This window comes from Micropterus dolomieu, linkage group LG14 (assembly GCF_021292245.1).
Source record: "Micropterus dolomieu isolate WLL.071019.BEF.003 ecotype Adirondacks linkage group LG14, ASM2129224v1, whole genome shotgun sequence".
Classification (NCBI taxonomy): domain Eukaryota; kingdom Metazoa; phylum Chordata; class Actinopteri; order Centrarchiformes; family Centrarchidae; genus Micropterus; species Micropterus dolomieu.
The window spans coordinates 18,670,113-18,696,988 of record NC_060163.1 but is presented as its reverse complement, the minus strand read 5'-3'; the positions used below and the strand labels follow the sequence as shown (position 1 = coordinate 18,696,988).

At 41.2% G+C, this 26,876-nt stretch overlaps 1 protein-coding gene across 11 annotated transcripts in view; it reads right to left on the bottom strand.

Moving 5' to 3' along the window:
- nrxn1a (neurexin 1a) overlaps positions 1–26,876 on the bottom strand; it is a 56,237-nt gene that overhangs the window by 9,669 nt on the left and 19,692 nt on the right. For 2 of the 11 annotated variants that reach the window (XM_046068413.1, XM_046068422.1), the window contains 18 exons: positions 26,047–26,348; positions 24,863–24,907; positions 22,837–22,998; positions 20,810–20,881; positions 20,261–20,485; positions 19,742–19,889; positions 18,658–18,788; positions 16,780–17,032; positions 12,459–12,662; positions 11,235–11,261; positions 8,311–8,433; positions 7,594–7,975; positions 7,018–7,208; positions 5,938–6,111; positions 4,591–4,710; positions 3,512–3,693; positions 1,843–2,014; positions 814–903 (listed from right to left, as the gene is read on the bottom strand). In XM_046068413.1, the coding sequence (XP_045924369.1) occupies positions 814–903; positions 1,843–2,014; positions 3,512–3,693; positions 4,591–4,710; positions 5,938–6,111; positions 7,018–7,208; positions 7,594–7,975; positions 8,311–8,433; positions 11,235–11,261; positions 12,459–12,662; positions 16,780–17,032; positions 18,658–18,788; positions 19,742–19,889; positions 20,261–20,485; positions 20,810–20,881; positions 22,837–22,998; positions 24,863–24,907; positions 26,047–26,348 (3,003 nt within the window). Of the gene's footprint in view, positions 1–813; positions 904–1,842; positions 2,015–3,511; positions 3,694–4,235; positions 4,296–4,590; positions 4,711–5,937; positions 6,112–7,017; positions 7,209–7,593; positions 7,976–8,310; positions 8,434–11,234; positions 11,262–12,458; positions 12,663–16,779; positions 17,033–18,657; positions 18,789–19,741; positions 19,890–20,260; positions 20,486–20,809; positions 20,882–22,836; positions 22,999–24,862; positions 24,908–26,046; positions 26,349–26,876 lie in introns of all 11 variants that reach the window. The other 9 variants (XM_046068414.1, XM_046068416.1, XM_046068419.1 and 6 more) reach the window with 7 other exon arrangements.

Genomic DNA, 26,876 nt, shown 5'->3' with positions numbered 1-26,876 from the left:
GGGGGGGGGGGGGGGGGGGGGGGGGGGGGGGGGGGTGACGAGTCTGAAAAGTCGAGGAGGAGGATGAAGAGGCAAAGAACAGAAGGAGGAGGAAGAGGCAGCAGATGAGAGAGTCAGAGGGCCCTGAGAAGACAGGCCTGACAGATGGTTGCTATGGTGATGGCTGTGCGGCACGACATTGTATTTGAAGGAGCAACAGACAGGCAGACAGAGAGACAGAGACCTATAGAACTGTTGTAACAGCCCTATCAAGCATGCACAGGTTATAAGCTCTAGCACTGCTCACTGTTAAAGGGACTAGAGGCTAATTTAAGGAGCTCTGCTGAAGTTTAGGAGGAAAACTTTTACATTTTTTCAAAAAGCATTGCTCTATTAGTGATTTCAAATTTACATAATTCTTACATGTCACAATACTTTGCATTTACTTTAATTGGATTACAAAATTGTTTTACAACATATGATCTTTAGTAAATGCTTTATTGTTTACAATTTGATAATAAACAAAAACTTATTTACCAGTCTTAAAAAAGCATCTTTTATCAGTACTTCTTTTCTATTTTCTCATTTATTCACATTTAAATCTCTCCATCGTCCCTTTAACCTGATATTATCAGATACACACTAACAAGATATGTTCACAGGCACTACAGTTTACACAGTATTACACACTACAGCTGCCCAACTTTTAAATACTTAGTTATGGATTTAGATTTTTAGATGTTAGTTGATGGTGCACAATAAAGTATACTCATCTGTCTTCAAATTGTATTTTTTAAGCTCAAAGTTTTAAGGAATTTTAATCAGGGTTTTTACCTTTGTCGAGTAGCCATTCGTCAACTACTCGACCGAGCCGATAGGGGATTCGCTGTCTGGCGATGGCCAGGCGCTCGTTATCAATGTTGCCTTTAATTTAGAGATGAAAACACAGTAGTAATTACGCACATCCAAACGTGGTACAGGAGCTGGATACAAAAAGAACAGCAATGAAAAGAAAGTAATGGTCTGCTCATTGTTAGCATGTCACTGCGTTAAGGTAGGCTTGATGTGCTAAGAGAAGAGAAGCTGAATTCACTATGTTTCCAGTGAGCGGACTCTTACTCTCTGTTCATTGGGTTTAATTTAAAGAGACATTTCAGGGGTTAACATCTGCAAGAGCACAGGGAAATAATGTTACAGCTGCCACATACTGTCTATATGACTGTTTAGAGTTACATACAGGAAGAACCCTTACACACACCTCACAACAACTAGCATTTAGCATTTTATCTATCCGCTACCTAAAGCCTGGACCTCATTGTGTTAACGACTATCTAAGATTACCACTTTAAATATAAAAACCAACAAATATAAAAACAAAGACAAAATACACTTTTTTCTTTTTCTTATTTTTTCTCTCTAGTTAAACATTTAACTCAACATATGACATGTTTTTAAATTATTGTTTGTCCAAAAATGCACCAACTGTTATTATTTTCTTTTATGGTGAGAAAAACAACTGACACCTGAATTGAATATTTTCATAAATTACCTTTAACACTATTTAACAGGTCTAACATGACATAGCTGACTAATATACAAGCTATTGTAATAACTATCTCATTTTATGGTTTAAAAAGTCATATTTCATATCAGATCACACATATTTCATTTCAAACACAATAACAATAACACAGTAATTATATTTCTAAACCTCAGTGTTTGAATATAAACATTGATAGAAACACTGATTCATCAATCAGGACGTGGGTTGATTTGGACTAAGGTGGGGTTAGCTCTGTCCCAGGACAGGCAGTGCTGTGGTGGGTTGGTGGGTTGGGCTTATGTGGACGGGACAGGGCCTACCTGAGGGATAGCGCTCTATGACCGGCAGGTCGTCCAGTTGGAGGGTTGCATTGCCTCCGCTGCGGGTGAATCGAATTATGTGGTACTTCCCATCGTTGACAAACTTGGAGCTCTCCTCGATGTTGATGTCATCAGTGCCAACATTAAACACTACTCTAATGTTGCCTTTGTCCTAAGGAGGAGGAGATATATGAAAATGCGTTATGAGGAATGTAATTTTTTCAAAAAGGCAAGGATTTCTTTCATGTTTTTCATGTCCAAGTTTACTGTGCCTAATGCCTAAGATGTGTGTTGCCATGTGACTGCCTGGGTTAAAGGTAGGTTTCATATATGAAAAAAGTTATATAAAGCCTTTTGTGGCTCCACAAGGAGCTGCGCTCAAAATTGCCCCAAGCGATGTCACTTTGTCAAGTTGGTTGGGGCTATGGCCTACAGTTTTAAAAATGAAAGAAATCTGGAGGTGTGGAGTTAAAAATAAGTGAGCTTACCAGACCTCTGTAGCCTACTCCTTATATCTGCTTGAGGCTGGTGGCTTGAGGCTATGTTAGCCGCTACTAGCATAACACACCTGACTCTCAGACTGAAATATCTGAGACAATTGAGTTGCATTGTGGGTAATGTAGGCCCTGTATTTTGACTAAGAAGAAGAATGCATGAAATAAAAAAAACAATATGTCTGTTTTTGCTGTATCGATTTTGACAGTGCTTTTGTTTAAAAAAACCTGTCCATTGTAAGTTCTTTGTTTTATAGGGGTGCAATGCTATATCAGAGGAGTACCCTTAACTTCTTTATGCTTCCATTTAAGGCCAGGTCCCTTGTGTAAAGACAACCATGGCTCTGTTCAAATACCCATGGCATGAAAGTGGTGAAGTGTTTAGCCTACTTGTGTGATGTTGTTTAGGCCAATAATTGGTTAATAAGGCAATCTTGTCACTTTCACAATTACAAATACATATCCAAATAATGAACAAAATAGTAGGATCCACCATAGAGTATTAGATGACAAACAATCAAATCAAGAAAGGGAAGTATCTAGGCCTAATGTATAATGACCGGTGTTACACTGTGGAGACCTGTGGGATACCGCTCACTCTGAAGTGTTATCAAGGAAAGTGCGCATCAAGTGTCCGTTCAGTGTACTAGCATTTATTCAGACACGGGACTTTTCTTCTGATGGCACTTGAATGCACTGTATTTATTGGGACAGCCCCAATGAATTTCATGAAACTAAAGGTTAAATAAAATAAATAAATGAAGCATGTGTCAGTATATGAGTTAAATTAGGGGTGGCCAAACTATAGGTCAAGGGTCAATTTAATTCTTGTTATTTAATTAAACTAGAATATGGCTTGAGTTTATTTCTTATTAATTTCATGTACATTGCATAACCTGTCTTTGCAATTCTTAGTTTGCACAAGAGGCATTGCCGATGATGCTTATCGATGAAAACATTTGAAAAGACGGAAAATGCAACTGAATGCCGAAAATTATAAAAATTTGCCGATTGACTTTTTATATTTTTCTGTATATGGCCCACAATTTAAAAAGCTTGGCAACCCGAGTAAAACAAATTAATTCCTCAAGAAAAAGCAGTATGTAAAATAACCTAAATGGTTCATAAGTATGAAAAATCTGCCCTAGTGTTTGAGTGTAAGGGTGTGTACTTACTATCTGCAGCTGAAGGTAGTCTCCCAGGCCAGATGCGCTGTCCACCCGAAGCAGAATGGCGTGTTTCTGTTGGGTGCTGAACCCAAGGGCAAGCCGGTCTGCCCTGGTGCTGGGACGTTCATTAGGGGGCCACGTGTAAACCACCACGCCTCCATCACGGCCAAAGATATAAGTGGTCCCAGCTGGCCCACACAGATAAAAAAAATGTAATTGCAAGAATGTCTATATGTCTATAAACAGTATTATCCATCATCAGAGGTTCTGTACTGTAGATGTCACCTAGGCCTATTTTTATTTATTTTTTGCTAAATGTTAAAATACACAAGGGGCATATTGAAAAACAATGCTGGCTCAAAACAAAATCTGTATTTTCTACCTCTCAACATTATGCAGGGGGCTGACTGCAATAACTGAGTCATACAAATAACAGCATAGAACAGTTTGACTCACTGTAAGATGACTAAATAATCATCAAGTATCTTGCTTGTAAGGTTGCTGAGGATAATTTAGTGTCAAAAGATAGAAATGTAAAGAGGACATCATAACATGTTACAGAGAGAGACCCAATTAGAATAACCAAACTAGACATTGAGCTGGTAGTGTTCTTGCCATCTCAAAATCAACAGATGACAGTGCCCTCCCGTGGTAGCTCTGATAAAATGCACACAAAAATGCTTAAATTCATTCATTCATTCAAGTGGTTCAGTGAAACCAAATCACCCACGTGCATCAGTTGTGGACCTGTAGTCCCACATCAGGGTTAAAGTTAGACTGGGTGTGTTTTCTAGGGTTTAGAGAAATTTAAGGTGATGAATGAGGTTTGACAGAGTATAGGACAAAGTACATTTGTACACATAGCCTCTAGAAAGACATGTTTAACCCTGATGCTCTATGATCTACATACCCAAACTAATCTACTGAGTATTCAGGGTACACACAAACTGTTATAATAGACTTTACTTATATTTTTGGGATTTAAATATTGAAATGAGCTCATCCTATACTATATACACCATGAAAAACTGAAATGTTAATAATCTACCTAGGTCTGAGAGAGAAAATCTAAAGCAAAGACTCACCATCATTGCACAGTGGCCCAGCATACGAAGTCATGCTGCAGTCACAGGTGAAGCCCTCCCACTGCTGCAAACAAACACCCTGATTTGAGCAGGAGTCTTCTTGACATGTCGTGCTGGGACCTGCAGTGAGAGATGTGGTGGGGTGGGAGGGTGCAAAAGTTAGGAGAAGATAAACGCACACACTTTTTTGATTTTGTCTGGAGCCCAGTGTGTTCACAACAGTTTGCCAGTACAGTATGGTTATTTTTAGACTTCATTTCATTGAAACATTTTGTATTTTGAAATGGTCGGGTAGACTATTGTGCTGCAATAGTGTTATTATTAGTAGTATTAGTCGAACAAAATTGTGGTGCTACGATATTGTGGATTGGCTCCCATTCTTTAGCTTTACCCCAACAGAAGAGGGTTGAAAGGCTGAAACTAAACTGGAATTTCTGTTACTAGGCGGAAAGAGCCAAATGTGGAGAGCATGCAGGTGGTGAGGCTAGATGAGCGGGGCAAGGGCAGGAGGAGGAGTTAAACATAAGAGGGCAGAGTTATGTTTAAAGGCCTTCATCTCAATACTCTTTCTTCAGCAGTCTGTCACCATTCACTCCCTGCCTCGTGCTAAAACCACGCAGGAGGAGAATGTCAAAGCTCTTAGTTCTCCCTCATTGCACTTTTAACTTGAGGCGAGGAGGAAAGGGTGTGGAATGATTCACAAATGGAGTATTGAAGTTTAGGCTGGGAATCAGTAGGAGGGGTTAGAGAGCATGCTGCTAGGCAACCCGGGTGGTGGAGCTGTGGTCAACTCAAGTCAAGCGGTGGTGATGTCACTACTGTGATGAAGTCACTATGGTGGCTAGGAGAGGACAGGTCACCTCTGACCTTTGACTCTGGATCACTGGGATCCACACAACACTGGACACCACTGGGTAGTTTCAACACACGCATACACACACGCGCACACACACGCGCGCACTCGCACACATATTTTCCCTCCCTCACACACGTGTCTCAAATGCTCACACAAAGCGATATACCTTGCAAGTCAGCTTTCATCAATGTAACTTTTGTCAGCCAAACAAAAAAGCAAACAAGCAAATTAAGTTAGATGGTTAGTCAATGCACACAGATGCCTGTGAACTACTGAAAGAGTGGAACAGAGAGAGAAAACACAGTGTGCAGAGAGACTGAGGAGGAGATGAGAAGAAAGAGAGTCAAATTTACATCTAATACGCCAAAAGCTGGGTTAGTGGGTTATCCTCATAACAGAGAGCATGAGTTAAATGGAAACTGAAAGAAAAAGTAGTAGGGACATGTAACCAGGACAGATCTGCTGCTGGTTTCTGTGTGTCTGCACCTCACCTTCACAGCCTCTCTCTACTTGTCCCACGGTTGCCAAGGCATCAGCCAAAAGGTCAGGGAGCCGGCCATTTAGATCAACTGTTGCTAGGCAACCCTGAAATCCCTCGCGGGAGTGGACCAGCTTGGGCAGTTCTCTGTACATCTCTTTGGAGATGCCCCCAATGTACAGATCACCTGATGAGGAGGAACACAATGAATGGCAGCTTCATTAACCAAACACAATGATGAACTGTATCAGTATCAGGGCTGCAAGTAATTATTTTCATTATTGATTGGTTGGGCCATTATTTCAGTTAATTGATTGTTTGTTGTTTAAAAAGGCTATAAAATAGGTTGTTTTGTCCGACCAAAAACCCATATAAAAGTTGCAGATTTTATCATTTTTAAAGCTGTAACCAGTGAATATTTGGCTTTCTTTTTCATGAATTACAAACAAATAATTGGATTGTTGTCTATTAATATCTGTATGGTAAATATGAAGCTACCGCCAGGAGACAGAGTTAGCTTAGGCAGTCCTTCCAGGATTTTGCGATGTCGCAATCGCAACTCTTAACACAAATTCAACAAATCCCTGTGAATTAAGCGCAACTTGCAATTTTTACCGATCTCCACAACTTTTCTACAAATTTGACCTTGCTGTTTCCCGCAAAACGTTGTTATACATCAGCTTGTCACCTCCTTGTTTACAAGACGCAGCAGACATGTGTGATACCGTCTCACATTTGCCAACAAAAAAAACATATCTTCTTTACCAAAGCGGGGGTAAACTGTTTTGCAAAATGTGCAGTATTGTGGTAAAACATAAAAGGAAATCGTCTACTGACAAACACTTTTCCACCGCAAAACATACGCGGAGAGCGGTAGAAAGGCATGGAGGACGTCAGACGAGACAAATCACTGTGATAAAGGTTTCTGCATCCTGGTCAACTGCAAGCACTAAATATGCATGGTTAGGGTTAAGACCCAGAAATCCTGGAGGGACTGTTTAATGATTCAACTATAATTCTAAAATTGTATTTATTATACGGACATGTAGCAATCTTCTCAGCTAACTCTCGTTAAGATCCTTTTTGTGCATACCCTTTAGGTCGAGGTTCTTGGCGCCCATGGTGGTCTGAGTGGTGACTTTGGTGTCAATCTTGACTGTATGAAGATTGTTCGTGTCTCGTGATATGTGCACATTGTGCCAGTGGTTGTCATTTAGGGGACTGTTAGAGTTGCCCTTGATCAGGTGTGCTCCATTGCCCAGATCAGAGATGTAGTGTAGGTAGCTAGAAAGGAAACAAGGACAGGAGAGAGGAGGGATTTAACAAAAATAAGGAGACACTTAAGAGCATTATAATCCGTTTTGTAGAAATCTAATATAGAAAAAGAGCTGTTCAACTTTTTTCACTTTTTGCATTTTTCACATTTAATATTTTAGCCTTACACTCAAGAATTTCCTCTATGTTCAGCAAGGACAATGTTATCTGTAAATCCTAGTACAAATGGCAAAAGTGAACATGCATTTCTTTAAGACAGATATTGCCATAAACACATATTTAAACTGCATATGAATTAATGTACAATTTGGTTCTACATTTGCTATTTTAAATGTAATGTGGAGACATTGCAGTGACCCATGTAAAAACCTCACACTGTGCTTGTCCTGCTCACCCTTTAACCAGCTCTACCACTATGAAGTCATTGCCATCTCCCCGGTTGAAGAGAATAAGGCCATCGGGGGACGTTGTCTTGAATTGCATGAAGAGATGCATGGAGTAGTAGGCTTGAAGTGTGGGCAGCGTGACGAAACTGGAGCGTGAGCGGAATGTGACAGGGTCAGCCACGATGCTCTTATAGCCGATAACAGCATTGAGCTCACAGTAGTCGATGTCGCCGTTCTTGCACAGGTCAATGTACGGCATGCCGTTCAGCGTCAGGCCCTGAAGGTGGCCAATGAAATTGGAGGGCACGGCAGGCATGAAGCGCTTCTCCGTCACAATACCCGTCTCCACATTGTGGAACTCCAACTGGGTGTGGTCGCCCGCCATCTGACCTGGTGGCGGGGGTAAACTTCAGAGGTGAGGGCTACAGAAAGTTGACTTTCAAGTGGAACTGTTATGTACTAAAACTAATATCATAACTAATGTAATTACAAATATAGTGGTGTACAGTTGTGATCACAATCATAATCCCGAATTATTAATTTCACATACGCATAGAGAATACAAAAAATAATCTAATTGGTCTTATAGAATTCAATAAACAAAATTGTATTATGATATATAACATTTTCACACAGAACACAAGCAGATGTCTACACACAGGATCTGGGTCTAGAGTTAGAGTGATTTTATGGTGAAAAACTAAAAGTAGTGCCGCTATGGTTACCTTCAACAGGCTGCAGGTCATCCACGGTGAGTTTCAGGCTCTTGCCACGCCGGACTACCCTCACTGTGTGCCACTCATTATCATTGAGGCCCGACCCCGCAAAGATGGTCTCTGGGCCTTTACCTACACATAGCCCAGAGCACCATTAACATAATGCACAGAGATGTGGAGAGAGAAAGATAGAAAGAAACAGAGGAGATCCAGAGACAGAGACAGAAAAGATAAGAAGAAGAAGAAGAAGAAGAAGAGGAAGAAGCCAGGCAGGTTGAATTAAAATTGAAGGGGGTTTAATGGAGGGAAATAGCAGAGGGAAGGAGGAACCATACATATCCTGGGGAGACACCTTCGTGTCAACACACTCGCTCCACAGATAGACAGACAAGTCTCTTTGCAGCGAGACAGATGATGTGACACAGACAGACAGAAAAATTAACATAAATGAATGCCATGGGTGCCTAAGATGGAGACTGTGAGTCACAACAGGCCCACGCTGAGACAATCCATCTGTGGACAGATCACACCGCCATGATGACCACCCACTACCCACACATGCACAGATGGCACATTTGCACCCCCCTTGACACCTAAACTGCCCCACAACCCTCTCGCCCCCACATATAACATATATCCTGTGTCTACATGCAGGATCTTTATTTTACTTTTCCCATAAGAGCGCAATACTGCAGTTTGCCTCATGGTGGCACTAGACACACAGTGGAACGTCAGAGAGCTGTCCAAGGTGCTGATGTGCAGCAGAATGAAAGAAGCTGAGCTGTCCTCTCATGATGTCTCTGTCTCTGCACATCTACCAGCTCACATCTTCACATAGTTGACTGCACACATTTGACAGACAGACAGTTCCCAAAACCTCAGTGTCCCCTTTCTTCTACTCACTTAAAGCACCCCACCAACCTTGAACAAAACACCCACCATCCCCCAACACACATACACACACTTCCCTTCTTCCTCCAAGCCCTGTTGGTTTGAGGAGTGTGAGCGAGTCTGCTTACAGTGACCTATAGGAAGTAATGATGGGGGAGGTGAGAAGTAAACCGACCCGAACGGATTCTGCTGTTGAAAATGTCAACTATGCCTACATCACTCATGGAGGCATGCAGGCACACACAGGCACACACAGACACACACACACACACACACACACACAGGTACAGAGGTAGTGGGACAGACATACAGGCATGCTGACACACAAACATAATGAAACAAAAATGAGAAGTCAATCAAAATGAACATGGCAGCGTGAAAAGCGTGTGTGTATTTGCAAAGCTAAAAGAGTGTGTTGTGTGTTCAGAGAGGACACAGGGTTCCCCTGAGGAGACTCAGCTGTGCTCTGGGCATGAGCATCTCATCCTGTTACCATGGATCACTGCCTAACACTGAGTGAAGGAGAGAATATGTGTATGTATGTGTGAGTTCATGAGTGTGTGTTTTTTTTCATGTGTAACCAAATACTCAAAGAATGTGCAGAGTGATGTGAGAGTGAGGCAGTGATCTGTGTCAACCTGGGAACAGGGAGAGGCACAAATACACACCAACAGACCGAGTCACACACACACATGCACAAACACCTATTTTGGGTCACTGCTAATAGTGCGTTCAGCAGCATGGTGAGCTTGGTTTAATGTTGAACTACTAGCGATCACTGTGGCGGTCAGCAGACACTTTGTGCTCTGTACTGTTAAAAGAAAGACAATGAGGCAAGACAATTCAAACAGAAAGACAAAAAGGAATGGTTTGTTGCGATGGAAATACAATTTAAATCAAATAACATAAGCTATTGGACATTATAAGAGCAGGATAATGAAAACAAAATGACAAAAAGCATTTCATATTTCATTAGCTCCAAAAAACAAATGGCTTTTCTGCCGGATAAGCCTCAATCTCTCCCATGCCGAGGCTTTTATTTGACTGCTGAGTGGACTATTTCAGTAGCGCCTGGCTGTTAAATACATTTTTTTCTTCCCCCTCCAATATAAGATGTATAATTTATTGTATGCACACGGTGTGCCAGGAAAGTGGCTGCCTACTGAAATGTTCATTGAGACAACTGGTCTAAAATTGTCCGACAGACATGCGGGATAGCAACAGTGCTGTGTGGCTAGTAGGGTTTCTATGGCAACTGCAGTCGTCCATTTCACCACCTCTTTGCCATCACAGAGCATTCGTCTCCCTCTTTCTCTCTCACTTTCTCTGTGGTCGTGACAGAGAGAAACTCCACGTGAGGGAATTAAACTTCATCAGGGATTCAGCTCCAACCACGAGAGCATGAACACACACATTCACTCTCACACAGGAAAACACTGCCAAGCAAACAAAGAAAGCAACCAGACAGACACCGGGATGAAGGTGCGACAGAGAGAAACCAGGGGGATAACATGTCTTTTGTCCCGGCATGAAGGAGAAGTAATTACCCTGCAGCTCTGAGTTGCATTCATCCACTAATTACCACTCTTTCCCTCTTTAGTGCACACTTCCCAAAACACCTAATTTTGCCTGAACACCTGAGATTTTGTCCTTCTTCTTCTTCTCTTTCTTTTTTTCTCCTCTGTTCAACCCCCACCGTCCCCTCTTCCGTGTATCCTTCTTTGATAAAATGGCCGACCTGGAAAAACCCTGGCCCTCAGCAAAAATCGCACCACTCCTGTGGTGTAGCTGAACATGCAGAGAGTAACACGCATATGTGCACCTCCCCTGCCCCTGTCCAGCACACACTTATACACACATATATGCACACAGACACACAGTACAAAGATATGTTGAATAAGGGATTACGATTAGATGGACTGACAAGAAAGTGAAATATAGTCAGACACATTAACAAAAACACACTACCGCACACATACGCACACACATACTGAGGATGAAGAGGAAGGGGGAGGGGTTAGGTGAGATGGAGGATCACTTACTGGCTGTACAGTTTATCCTGATACAGTCTGGAGGGAGAGCAGAGCAGAGGGTTAATGCTGCACACATACACATACTCTCCACGCCCTGGGGACGCACACATCGACACACCCTGCACGCACAAACATGCACACACACACACACTGCTGAGAAACACACACTCTCCTTTGTCACAGGACCTCAAGCTGGACCGTGTATTTTCTTACTACAGTGTGTAGCAAAAATGCAATATCTGTGATTTTTTTGCCAATAAAAAATAAAATATGAATGAAGATTGGTTGATCTTTACATTTAACAGTGAGATGTTAGAAGGAGAGTGGTCTGTCCCAGCATGAGTGGTGTGCTCATTGGCTGCTCTGGCCTGAGCGACAGCTTCAGTCACCAATCAAAAGCACCAGGAGACTGAGATGGGTCATGTGTGCCAGTTTGTCTGATGACATCGCACACATCCCATAATTTTTGTCGCCCATCCAGTGCGCAAATCTCCGCAAATGGTTGGAAGATTCAGACACATTATTATATATATATTTTTTTACTCATGATGCCTTGGTGTGTCGTGTGGCGTCAACCACAGAAAAGACGCGGCTGCAGACAACCAGAGACCAACACATGCACCCCTCTGTTAGTCTATGTGTGTGTTAGCATGTGAGTGTACTTGAATTCATTTCATAGTGTGTGGCTGTGAAGGAGTGAGGATGGAAATGTGTTTAGCAGTCGAACTGAGGACAAATGTACAAAAAAATAAAGGGATGTGCTTTTCTTGCGGTTATGTGTGGAGTATACTATTTGTGTGTGTTTGTACAGTTTCTGAGCCTTTATGTTGATTTCTAAAGGTGTTGGGGATGCACAGGTCCACTGGGAGTGAGCAGAGAATGCAGCTTGAGGCTTGACCCTCTGTTCAACACAAAAATGCCCTTCAATTGTGTATGTCTATGTGTGTGTTCAAAGATAGACTGTATTTGCACAATGAAGTCAATCAAAATGCTAAAAAGTATCTGTCAAAACCTGAAACCTATGTCTTAAATATATTGAGTTTAAAAGTGGAGCAGCAGAATTATCTAGAAGAATTATCAGGAAGAGTTTACATTCCAGAGAAACTATATTATTAATCAACATTTAATGACATTCCTATGCAAGAAATAGCCAACAGGCCAGTATCAGCCGCATTCCCCAAAGGTAATTAAAATAATATTTGAGAATCTACATGTTTGTGTGCATGTGTGTACCTAGGTTGACAGTGAGTCGGACACGGCCCCCATCCAGCTCCAGACGAAGGGTGTCTGCGGAGTTACGGGATGTGGTTGCCATGAGAACGCCATAGGCCCGCTGGGAGCGAAAGCGTAGCGAGACGTCCTCTGCCTCGGTGTGCATCGCCACAGGCAACTGCACCTTCATAAACTTACTGCCGTCGTACGACAGGATAGTCGCATCTGTACAAGACACAGAGAGAGAGAGAGAAAGACAAGGAGTGAATGAGAGAGAGGGAGGGCAGACATGAAAGACAGGCGGGGGAAAGACAGAGATGATGGTGGAGGAGAGTGAGGTTGGTGAAAACACAAAAAAAGACAATAAAAAATGACACAGACAAGATTGACAAGGAGAAAACACACGAGGTGGGAAGAGACAAAGGCAATTTGCCACTGAGTGAATCAGATTTAAACATGACAAAGTATGTTGCAGCGTGGCTACACTCCCTTGCCACGTCATATTGAGACTCAAAAACCTGCTTCCTACAAAACTACCCCATCACTTTCCACCCTTAATTCATCATCACTCCCTCACAAAAGAGGATTTAAAAATAGCCGCAGCTGGTTGGCTGGCCCTATTATCCGGTTAAATCAGAATGCAAGGCGGTGAGTGTGTTAGCCACAGTTGCTGACATCCCAGACCCTGGAGTCATAATGTAACAAGCTCAGGTGATCCCGCTTTAATGTCTTTTGCATACTCATTTACATATTCATAATCTTCTCTCCGTGCTACCTGCTGGGGCCAATCCCCAACCGCTAAACTGTTTACCTCCGAGGACCCTGTTTTTTATTGGCCAATTACATACACAGCTAAACACACTCTCCATGTCTCTGTGCCTTTATCTCTCTGTTTCTTCCTTCTTCTTATATCTCTCCACTCCATTCCTCCTTCGCTTTCTCTTCCTTTCGCTCTCCCTGTTTCCGTGGGAGACGGTTGGAGCCAAGGCAAAAACAAGAGAACAGGAAGAGAGGGAGGCCTCATGAATACTGATGAGCTGAGAAGGAGGGAAAGAGAGAGATAGTGTGTGTATGTGTGCGTGCATGTCAGAATAAGTGAGTGAATTTAAGTGTGAACAGAGGAGGGTTTAGTAAAGTGAGAGCAGGGGGAGAGAAAATAGGGGCAGAGCAAGACAGAGAGAAAGGAGAGGGAAAAGGGAGAGAAGCTCTTGGCTAAAATGCAAATGAACCCTCATTAACTCAGGGAAAAAGGAGGTGGTTGGCCTGTTATATCACAGATAACATAACTAACAGCCACACACACACACACACACCACTGCCCAAGCACACTCGAACACACACACACACACACACACCACCACACACACACACACACACACACACACACACACACACACACACACATGCGCACACATTTCTGATAAGGGAGACAGCTGACTAAATTTTCCTCACCACGGCACCTGACTCACTACCAGGCAAATTGAGGAGGGAGGGTTGCTGAGAAAGAAGTATGGAAGCCCATTTATGCCAGGAAATGAACAATTTGCAATGTACACCGGCCTTGTCGCATACCGTCACATCATTTGACGCCTGTGGCACACACCAGATGCACCATTCAAACAGAATATGTAGTTAAAGGATAAGTCTGGCTATATTCTATATTGTTGTTGTTGTCAATGGCCCCATGAAAAGAATGAAATCAACCATGTGTTAGTCAGGTCTGAAGCACTCAGCCCCAAGCCCGCTGCTTTCTACTGGAGACATAAATCTTTAAAATGGGTCACAAATATACAGGTTCATTTTAAAAAAAAGGGTCTCAGTAATGTCCTGAAACAGCTGGGCACTCAAACAGGAGTGAATAGTGCATCAATGAGTATTTATGGCAGTAGAAGGGTTTTAACTGTGACTCAAAATAAACGACAGCGTATATGTTCGTGTCAGGCTTTGGCTACACAGACAATAGAAGGATCAATTTATTGTTGGTTTCATGGGATTTGTTGACAAAAAGAAAAATATTGAATATCGCCAGACTTATGCTGTCAGATCAGAGATAGCTTTGACAACTGATGGGAGTTCATGCTGGAAATTTGGAAAGGCCAGCCGCACATCTTGAAGTGTTATTATCTTTTTAAAAAACTGACTTAGAATCTACAAAGTCAACATTCTTACATTCTGACTTCATTTCTCATTTTCACATTTCATCTTGTAATTGTGACACGGTTTCTCATATTTTGAGTTTGCATCATGTTTACTTAAAAAGATATTTCTGACTTCTTCTCATTCGTTCATTTGGACTTATTAAGTCATCATTTTGCCTGACTATTCAATATTACTGACTTAGAATCTTGTCATTTTGACTTTCTTTCTCATATTTTACCTCATTGTGGGTATTTTTATTTTTTCAATCATCAAAAAACATGAATTGTTTGAGAGCAATATAACCTTTAGTTATAAAAGGTCAACTGTAGATTGACATAGAAATTAGTTAGGGACATCTATAACTATACAAGATTACATTTTTTTGAAAAATTTGGTTCCAAGAGTACTGAATTTGCTCTTTCGTATTGAAAAATTGAGATTCAACCTTTTACCCATTGATGCATTAAGACAAAATTTTTATAATTCCTAACATTTTAACATTTTTTTCCTTTCCTGGCAGGAATGGGTTTCCGTAGAGGAAGCTGGACAGCAAGAAAAATATGGAACATACCAGTGTGAACAGCAGCAAGCGAGCAGGAGGAAAGAACTGAATATGCTAGAAATATGTGTTTGTGTCTTTATAAAATAAAAATTCATCTTGGAGCCGGAGCGTGGCGACCATCTTTGTTCATTAAGGAAGAGAGAGGGGGAACAAAGGACCGAGTGAGAGAATGAGTGAAGAAAAAAAGGGAGGGAGAAACCGCAGGTAGAAGGCGTAAACATGGCCAATCACTCTCTCCATCTGCTTCTCCATCTGTGCTTCCTTTAATCCACTGAACCACCAGTTAGTGACCCCTCAATGCACACAGAGAGGGATGAAGAAAGATATATAGCAAAGGAAGACAGAGCTAAGGGAGAGAGAGAAAAAGAGAAAGAGACTGCATTGCTATGATAAACATACACTGCGGATGTTTGTCCTCCGAAATAAAACATTTTCATATCAACACCTTTCAGAAAGTGCGTGTGTGTATGTGTGTGTCCATATCTCCTGTTAGATGATAGTACAATCATCACTTGAGACGCGTCAGCAGTTGTGGCACAAACAACATTTCTTCTCTTCTCCTTGTCTGACTCCATCTCGCTTCTTTCAACAGGCCTGTATCAGTCCCTCTGCCAGTCTATCCTGCTTTCCATTTCTCTCTCGTCCTGAATTCATACCTTTTCTCATAACTCTCTCTCTGTCAGATTTTCTACTCCCATCTCCCATTCCTCCTCATCTCCTCACCTGCTGTCATATGGCGGTTCCAGCCTAGTGGTTCCACCCTCCTCTGTCACAGCTCCTGCTCCTTGCTTTCTGCACATTTCCTCTCCCTTCGATTCCCAGTCTCTGCATCCATAGCAGTCCAATAGTCCTGTCTGCAGCTCTGCTTCCCCCCACCTCTTCTCTTTCCCCCCCTGTTTGATCCTCTTTACTGCCTCCATCTTACTACTCTCACTTTCACACAGAAAATGTGTGTTTTTGAATAAAAAACAGCCAAAGACATAAAAGCTGCACTATTATTTTTCATTGTTGAAGATTATTTTTCCTTACCCTTATTTTCTATCTTGGCGTTTCTCTACAGTACCTCCTTTCTACCTGCCATCCTCTTTTCACTTTAACCCTCTTATTCTCCATGACCAGGGACGTAGTGGAGGGTACACTTACCTTAACTCAATTTGGAAGCCTTTTTATTTGAATAGTTTATTTTGCTATAAATCTTTATAAGGGTACATTTTCAGCGTAAGTACTATTAAACTGATATACACTGTTAGTTGGGCCTTTTAAAGGAAAAAAAGCGTAACTTAAAGGTATAATGAATACAAATTTTATTACCCAATACTGATCATATTATATTTCCATTTGATGGAGTTATTTCTGACTTTAAAATTTCAGACCACCCCATACCATCTGTCTTCTGTCACCCATCCCTCAAGCAAATGACAAAGCTGTCACTATGACTGTATTCTGAATCATGACATATTACTAATCTTTCACAATATTTTGCTGTTTAGTGAAAGTAATTAGCCAGCTTACTCATCTCTTTTGAGAAAATGTGACTTTAGCATTCATGCCAATGGCTATACAGCCTGCCAAAAGTCCAGTTGAAGTGTTATTCTCATCCTCGTCTCTGACCTCTCTGACCTCCTATCACGTCATTCTCACCTCTCTCACAGGAGCGTCCAAGGTATCCTGTCCCAGAGCAGTCGCAGACGTAGCGATTCCAACCCTCCCTGCAGATGCCGTTGTGCTGGCAGGGGTTGGATAGGCACTGTTTGGGGGGCTCTCTGGAGCATGAGGGCTTCACCCCCACAGCCCTCTGGGCCTCGGCCAGCCTCCGGATGTCTTTGCTCTGCCCGTCCACAAACAGGTCTCTGATACAGCCCACGTAACCGTAGTTCAACAGAGCCGTCCACACCTGAGGAAGAGGTCACCAGTGTTGAGTAGTTTCACTCAAAGGACCCCATTTTTCAGTGTTTGGTGATAAACTAAAGTCAAAATTATTTTGTGTTTTAAGTAGCGTATTAAAGGCACAGATAAAAGCTAAAAGTGGCAGCTATTTTTGGTTTTAAAAGCAAAACACATTTTTGTCATACTTTCACCCTGATATATTTTTGTTTATTTATTCCTTAACACAAGTTGCTCAAACCAGGTGCTGAAATCAACTTTTTAAGATTGCTATCAAGTTAAAATTAAAATGTCAAAATAGATCGCTTTGTCCGAAATTAGGTCCAGACTGTAGTATAGGATGACTCACTTACTAGCTTTTCGAGCTTTTGTCTGCATATCACAGTCTTCTTCAAACAGTGAAATGTGTTGTATTTTATATTTACATTCAACTTATATTTCATTTATATTTAATCTATTTCTCTATTTTGGTGTAACTACTGTTAGTTACAAAAGCTCACAAAATATATTGCTCTTGAATAGGGCTACAAATAACAATTATTTCTATTATATATTCATCTGTCGAATATTTTCATGATTAATCAATTAATCGTTAAAAGACTGATGGTCAATAAAAAACAAAACAATGAAAAACACAATAATATCCTAGAGCCCAGAGTGAATCCATCCAATGTCTTGTTTTGTCCGACAAACAGTCCAACCCAACATTGTTTGTCCTTGCTATGATGTAAGCTCAAGACAAGCATAATAATCAAAGGCATTTTTGCTTGAAAGTGACGATTATCAATTTATAAGATAGTTGCAGATTAATTTTTAATCTGATTGATTGACTGACTGACTGATTAATTGATTTATCAGCTCTACTCTTGAACAGTGCTCTTCACTTTTGTTGTCAATATTAATAAGAGAAACAATTAGTATTGGGCTTGGAATATCCTATACTAAAAGAAAAAAGAAAGAATCAAATAACAAACTAAGAAAAAGTTTGTCATCTAAATGACAACGGAGCACAACATGGGTGGAAAAATCTTTAATCTAATTTGAAAAGATCTGGTTACATAGATTAAACAAATTTAACATGGACGGTATAGACTTACATACAAAGAAGAAGAAGAATTTATTTCAGGATAACCCCTTGAGATGTATCATCTCATTTTCAAGGGGGTCCTGCAGCATATATGTATATACAGACACAAAAGTTAACCACACAGTATATATACAAAAACATAAACACAATACAAACACAGACATATACACATACTTACTCATTACTTAGTATATCAAGCATGGCTGCAACAAATTATTTTCATAACTGATTAATCTGGCGATCATTTTCAATTATATGTAATTTACTAATAGTTTGGTCTATAATAACTTTCAAGACAGTGATAAAAATACCTGTCACAAATCTCTAGAGCGCAAGGTAACATCATCAAATTTCTTGTTTTTTTCCGACCAAAAGTCCAAAACCCTAAAATACTCAATTTATTATAATACAAGACAAGGAAAAGCAGCAAATGCTACCATATGAGAAGCTGTCTTTTTTTTTGTCCACCAATTAATTGACTGATTGTTGCAGCTCAAATACCAAAATTAGTGTGTCAAACTGTAGACACACAACATCAACACACAAACCTCTGTAGGGAAGATGAGTCCAGCGCGGTCCTCAGGTAGTCCTCCAAGGTACAAAGTGTCATCCAGGTCCAAGATCTCACTGTCTCCCGGAGCGGTGTACGCTGTTCTTACACTATTCACCGAGATGGTTCCTGAATTCACCGTGACACAACAACGTTAGTAATCATTATGACCTTCAATGGGAACAGCCTCATCACAATCATCACTGTCATCATTACCACCACCTATCATCATCATCATCTTTATCATAGTCATCCTTCCCCAGTTTGTCCTCCTCCTCCTCATCATCACAACCACTCATCACTGCTATAATCAGAAGCAATGGAAATCCAAAACTACATCATCACTGGTTAGTGCTTTTAAGTCCATTTGGTTAAAAAATTATGTCCAACATTTTGTCACTAATAAATCATTAATAAATTAATTTTTAGACATTATTAATTAATACAGTTACAGTACATAAACAAGACCCCCTATTGAGAAGACTGTCAGCCTGTACTGTGGGTTTCCACACTGTAATTAACGCTGCAAACTATAACCTACTACATACCGGTATAAAATCCTGGTACTACATATGTTCCCCCCCCCCCCCCCCCCCCCCCCACGGCTTCTGGCATTTGGCTCATGTTGTGTGGTCGTTGTAACATGGGATGTTTGTGAAAGAAAACAAAAGGCACTGTGTAAATATGTTGTATGTATCTACCCACAGGAAACATGGTTAATTGCAAATGTGGCCATAACTTTAAAAAACATTAACAGCACTCCAGTAGCATGAGAAAGAGGCAACAAATTGCTTTAATTATAGTCTCAGTGTTATGGTAATTATACCAACACATTACAATAAATGTGACCATCCTGTACTGTATATTGATTGTGTTAAAAATGGTCTATACAGCACCCTTAAGATCAGATTCAACCCCAGTTTGAATTAAATACAGACAGCAGGCATCCAAATGGCCTTGCTAAGCTGGTGCTTAATATCAAATGTTGAAGTATGATCTCGCCTACTCATTATCCTCCACCTCCCCCTTATCAACCTCTGTGGTCAGGGCTAACATCAGAGTTGAGAGAGCTGTGAGTGTACCTGAGCGTCCGTCTCTTTGGAAGTCCACATGATACCATTCTCCGTCATTGACCTTTCTGTCGATAGCCTTAGTCTTGGTGGTTCCTGAGCCCATGTCCAGCAGCAAGTACAGGTGCCCATCCAGCATCTCAATGGCAAAAAAATCCACCTGTAGGTCAAACAGAAACACCATCAGTATTCTGTAAAAAGAAAGGGCATTGATGGCTAGCAATAAAAATGCAAATTGTAGCTAAGTTACAATAAAGGTGATTGGGCTCCAGGCTAACCATTTATAATCAGGTTCTTTGTGCAATGTCATTCAGTTTTAAAGGAGATTAGCAAACCTGTACATTTCTGGAAACTACATAGATCTTGGACTTGCGGATGAGGATTTCTAGATTGCTTAGAGTCTTGTTTTTGCACTGCTGTGTGTACGTACTACCTCACAGGATTGCTAGCATGGCTGTAGATTGTTAATCTTGTTTCTTTTAGTTTGAAGTTTTCCTGTATGTTTTTAAAAAATATACATCATATTTTTACCTTGAGTGTAGGAGGCGTGCGTGGGTCCTTGCGTTGCTGCTGTCTAGGTTTTCCATGGCTAAAAAGCATCAACCCATTCGGCTCTGTGGTCCTGAAGTCAAACGAGATCGATCCCGCCTTCTTCGCTGTCCATTTGCTCAGGGCCACAAAAGACTCTGGGGTGTCAAAGGTCACGGGGTCTAGTGTGGCCACACTCTCACACTTAAAGGACACCACCCCACTTACCTGGAGAAGGTAGAAGAAAAATAAATGTTTAGGGCATTATCGTTAAAAGAATGGGCGGTTAAACTGAGTGAATATCAAGTGAAAAATGGTTTCTTTGTAGTCTGGGAATGAAATAAAGCCAGTTGCTCCCAGCTTTGAACTGACTAAAAGACAAAAGCTTGAGGCTACCTCTCAAAAATATAATCCCATTTATATATAATTCCTACAGAATAAGCTTTGCAGAGCCTGACTGGAGGTTGTGGTACAAAACCATCTCTGTGTTCTGTGTTTAAGAGGATAATGTGTCGTCTGCCTCAGATTGTACATGCTGTTGAAAGTGCATACCTTCATCTTTGGGTCTCCCTGTTTGGCCAGTCTAGACAGCTCCAATCGTACATCATTGTTCTTATACACCACCTACAGGGAAAAGGATTGAAGGGAAAAAGAATGAATCATTAATTCACATTTGGATTAAATAAAAAGAATCCTATGGCTTCACTTTTGGTCAACAGATGTACCCTCTCAGATTCCTTTTTACATAATTCTGGTGTGGCACAGAATTGGACTATTGGGATTTTTCTTCATTTAAACTCGCAGCAATAAGCAAAAAAACAGGCAAAAAGAATAAGACACGCTTTGATTAACCTTTTCCGAAGGAAAGAAAAGAAGAGAATGTTAAAGAGATAAAGAGAGGACAAGACACTTGAAGTATGACCAGAATCCATTAATCTTTCAACCCAGGAAACTTTTGTTTTATTCAAGTGTTTTGGTATTTTTATATGAAAGTGACGAGCGAGTCACTCCAGCCTCATCTTTTGATAACTCCCATTTGTCCCTGCCTCTTGCATGATCGGTTTTACTCTTTCTCTCTTCTTCCCTTTTCTGTTCTCTTTCCTTTCCCTGACACAGTACACTCTCTGACTGAACAGCATGAGTGTAAAGAGTGTGCTTGTGCTGAGCATTTTGATGTAGAGAGAGACGAGCACACACAGGCTCTGCTTTATCATTCCAGACCTCCTTCTATGACTTGTGAGCAACTCAGCTACATCACAAAATTTCTCCTCTGCATTGCCTTTTTACCTGTCTCTTTTGTATATCATGTGCTTTTCTGTGTGTAGGGCAATGAGGGTGATTCTTGAATGTAAGCGCTGCAAGTGTGCAAAACGGTGTTAGGCTGTGTGTATGGAAGACTGTGCCCATGCCGCTTCAAATGCACAAAATTGTTACAGCCGCGATCGTTCATGCGCGTGATTCACTGCATACATCTTAATTTGCTCACACGGATTATCATATCATCGTATTAAATATGTAAATGTGCCAGTGGAGGGCTCACATTGACAGCGGCAGCCTCGTTTAAACACCATCAGTCTTAATGAAGCAACACAGAGTGCATTCACTACTGATACAGATAGCTCTCTGTTTGGCACATCATCTGTCGGCTTGTTTGGTTGTTTGTTTATGCCTCTGTGTGAGTCTGTGTGAATGAAAGTGAGACACAGACATGGTGTTTATATAATGGATGTAAGGATGTATTTGGGAGTTTTGTATCAAGTGCTGCATATGTATGTTTATTTGTTTGACTATTTTTGTCTGTGTGTGTTTTAGCGGATATATTTGTGCGTTCCTGCTCATGTATGCATATGCACACATCTGTGTATGTTAATATTGTATTTATCTGTATATGCAAGTGTATTAGTGTGTTTTCATCAGTGTGTCATGTGAGTTTTTGTTGTTGCAGTGTTGTGGCCCATTTCAAGCACAGCGGATGGATGGAGCGTCTCTGTGGCGTAGCTAATTAGCATGTTAGTGCTTAGTGCTGTATCTACTCCCTCAACGACACTCATCACTGATTCTCTCTGATGCTGGGGAGGGTGTGTGTGTCTGGGACTGTTTGTGTGAGTCTGCCAAATTGAAGAATTTCTCTGTGTTTGTGCATATAATGTTTGCGTGATGTGTGACAGAAAAGGAAGGGAGGAAGAGAGAAAGAAAGAAAATGAGAGACAAAGAAGATCAGTGTTTTTTAAACCTGAGAGTATACAGAAATCTGTGCAGTGTGCGAATGTATGAACTAGGAAATAATTAAATATCATCATTCATCGTTGTCTTTCTGTAGACTCATACTGTAAAGAAATTATCATGTGGAGATTATATTAGTAGCTCATTCTGTCTAAATTCTGTCTAAATCAATACCTTGAGGCAAATTGTAATTAAAAACTAACATAATTAGTTATTAAAGTTTTTTCTGATATACAGGAGTCTATTTCACATGCAATTTGGCAAACATTTGCCAAAAATGACCTTATTAATATCATGTTATTTCTTTTCAACCATACTGCCCAGCACTAGTATGAGTAAGTCAAACATCATCCAACCTCTTTGAGACAGCCCATGAAGTTATTGCTGACTGGAGAACCAGGTAGGTCAGCGGTGCTCGGGCTTCCTCCCACGTAGAAGAAGTCGTCAGAGCCCAGCATGGTGTAGTCTTCCTGGGTGTAGCCCGTGGTGGTCAGGATGCCGTCCACAGAGATGGTCACCTACACAACAAAGCACAGGGAAAGGACACGCTATATACTCACACCAAAGGCAGCGCTAAGCGCTAGCTAGGCGCTGACCAGCCAAATTAGCCCCCGGTACTCTGGTAACCAATGTGTATGCATTCTGGTGGTGAGAAGGCTTGATTGGTTTTGGGAATTGGCTAGTTGTGCTGTTGGGACTTTGATTTGGTGTGATTGGATCAGTTTGGTGTAATTGAGTAGTGCTGCCTCTTGCCTTTGCTAGTATTACTGACATTATAAATAAGAAATAAGTACACTGCTAAATACTGCTCACTCTGTAGCCCCATCTACCACTTGTACACTCTTACTGGAATCATACAATGTGAGCTGTCTGCTTCTGCCTGTCAACAGCGGTAAGTCTATTGTACAGAATGACAACTAGATCTTAATGTGATTAATAAAGATTTAAAGATACCTAAAGCTTCAGGGCCACCTTTGGTGGATTGTGACTCTCAGACTTCAAAGGCAGTTTGTTATTCTGTCACTGACTTTACAAAACAGACAAACCAAAACGATTTGAGCAGCGCTGCATTAAAATGCTAGCCTCGTCTTCTATATAAGCTAGTTCAACCTTTACATTAAAAAGGTTCATCCTTATGTCTCTGCTACATACTCTAAGCTGATTTATAAGTACAAAATGCAATTTGATTTACTTCATAATATACTAACAGCAACTATCCTTCATACTCAACCTTAAGTGACACCAGTGCTGGCGTTCTTATAATTAAACCAGTCCAATCTGCAGTGTAATACCCTGTATGGGGGCTTTTAGCTTGCAATGGTTGCCAACCCTGTCACACCTAAGTCACAGTTAGTGGTATGTTATCACCCTGATATTCCACAGTACATTACTGACCATGTACAACTGCCATTAAAGGTTGTGAGCGCTTTACTTTCCCACTACAATAAGTTCCCTCTCACTGATGGTGCTTATCATTGCCAGGCAAACTTGCCCAGCCAGGCAGGTGTTAGTAAAGTCTCTGCAGGCTTCTTCGTGCTATAGAGTTGGTGTTAGTACTATTTACTTGTTAGTGGTTGTTAGTTGTTGCACAGCCATGTTACTTGTGTCAGGCCAAGCTGTGCTGGGTTACTGAGGTTAGGGTAAATGATTTCAATGTTGTTAGTAGTTGTGATGATATGTTATTGTGTTGTTAGGGTGAGTTGAGATGATGGTGTTAGTTAGTTAGTTTGTGGTCTGGGGGGGGGTTTGTTAGATCAGCGGGTCTGAATGAGATGACACATGGACGAACACACACATATTGATGTACACACACGCGCAGGTGTTAGATGGGTTACGGCTCATTCCACACATACACACGCACATAAATATATAAACATGCAGCCTGTTCCTCTCTCTGCATGCAACCACTGGCAAAGAGGACACAGTGGATAAAGAAACGACAGGATGAATCAGAGGCACCATGGAGAACATGCAGTGGCAGAGGGGACGAAAAATCAAAAGAAGAAAAAAGAAAGAAAAGAGGGGAAGAAGGGACCTCTCTATCCATTTTACGGACCAATCAGAGAGGGGAAGGGTTTCTGAGTCACGACATGCAGGAAGGGGAGGGGGGCTCGCCATTTGCGTGCAGGTGAGGGATGAGCCAATCAGTACACGCCTACATGTCAGTCACAGAGTGATGGGGTGAAAAAAACAGTAGAGAAAGGGGGAATAGGATTTAAAGAAAAAAAGTGGTTGTCAAGGAGGGGGGACGGGGTTTTTTTTAAGCGTAAAAGATTACCAACCGGATTTATCCTTTTATTGGTTTAGTTTTGATGTCTATGGTTCAAAAGGAAATAGACACGGGGCAAACCCAAACTAAGAAACAATTAGAATGATATCTACCGAACAATGGAGTTTGTTTACCATAGCGTGTCCAATGCCTGAGTGCTTTGTAGGAGAGGGGGAGAAAGGAAAGCAAAAAACTGTGAACAGAACAACTTCGGGAACAAAAAAAGGAAAGCTAGAAGGCCTCTGGTGAGGTTAGTAGGTTGGTTGGAGTGGTTTCGCTAGGAGAAGGGCACAGGTTAGGTTAGTAGAATGAATCATTCCATGGATGGTGGTTAGTTTCACTAGCAGGTTAGTAAAGTTAGTAGTCAAGTTAGTAGTACAAACAGGCAAACGGTAGAGGCAGGGCACAGGTAGGTTACAAGCACCTGAGTGCTAGTGAGCCTCAATGTTCTCTAGTTCACTCTCTCTCTCTCATTCACTCACTCACTTACTCATTCACACACACAATTGAAAAAGCACTCACCTAGAGCTGAAAGCAGCGCTGGTCTGGTGGTTAACCCACTGTAAACTAAGACCAAAACCTCAGGTATTTTCTTCCTACCACAGCATCACTGCAGTTGGACAACAGACCACTGACTGTAGCTTCTACATTGATTAGTTTCTTGCTGTGGACTATAGCCTTTTCTGCTGCCCACTGCCCCTGAAACATCTGCAGCAGTCACTGTGTTTCACCAAAGTCAAATACACACTGAAACTATTTAACAGGGAATTCAAATTAACGCAGCAACTGACAAACATTTTCATCTTTGATTAATCTGTCAATTATTTATCAAATAACAAATTAATAATTTAATCTATAAAGTGTCAGAAAATAGTCAAAAATGCGCATTACAGTTTGCCAGAGCCCAAGACAACATCTTATTTGGTTCAACCAAAATTGAAAGATATTCAATTTACAATGATATAAAACAAAGAAAAGCAGCATATCCTCACATTTCAGAAGCTAAAACTAGCAAATGTTTGGTATTTTTGCTTGATAAATTGATTAAGGATTATTCAAAATGATAAAAATTTTTGTCAATTCACTTTCCGTTGATTGCTAATCATTTCATTACTAACTGAAATCCAAGCATGCTTCCATCCATTTGTTAAACTGCCACAAGCCATATTTCTTTACCTCCCTATACCCCTTTAAATCTTTCTTCTTCACATTCTTCATTATCAAAACTAATTTTATATCTCCTCTCCTCTCCTGTTTGCTCGGTCGCTTACTCTTCCAACTCCTGTTGTCTGGTTACCTGTCTCAGGTTGCGGGTGACCTTGACGTCGTGCCAGGCGTTGTCATTGAACTTGCCATTGACGGGCTCCACCAAGGCCTCGAAGGCCCCAGAGCCGAGGTTGATGACAAGTGACACGGCACCGTTCTTCAGCGCCAGGTTGACGTAGTCGGCTGACTTGCCGGTATGCAGCATCAGGCCGTTGCGCTGCAGTGTCTTGAAGGAGAGTGTGATTTCATCGCTGCTAGACTGGATGGGGTTGGGCGACAGGTCATAGCAGAAGTACTCAGAGCCCTTGAAGGTGGCAACATACTCCTCGCGAGCTGAGATAGAAAGGGAGAGGTGGAGGAGGAAACAAGGAGGAAGAACAAAGAAGTGTGGAGCCATTATAATCTTGTTGAGCATTATCATAATGATTAGTACAATATCCAAGCTATGTTGCTTCTTCCCACACTGCTTTACACAATATGCTCAAAGATGATAAAATGGTGGGTGTTCATCAGAGCCAGATGAGTAAAACAAAGCTCTGCTGGGCCTGGTTAAATTTGATTCGGATGTGCAGTACAAAACATATTGTTTAAGACACTGAAAATGTTGTTACTGTCAAGTAAAGCCTCACTGATGCCAGCACTTGGAAGAAACACTTCCTTCCATACCTCTAATCGTACCATGGAGTGGTGTGTAAACAAGCTTTGATCACTCATGTGGGTTGGAGATTAAACAGTGTGGATGCGAGAGAGACAGTCGTGAGTCTGTAGCATTCCAAACTCGTTATAAAACCTGCCATCCTCTCTTTTGAGAGAACAGCTGTGTTGGCAGTCTGAAGTGATGTGGTCTTGTTTGACAACATG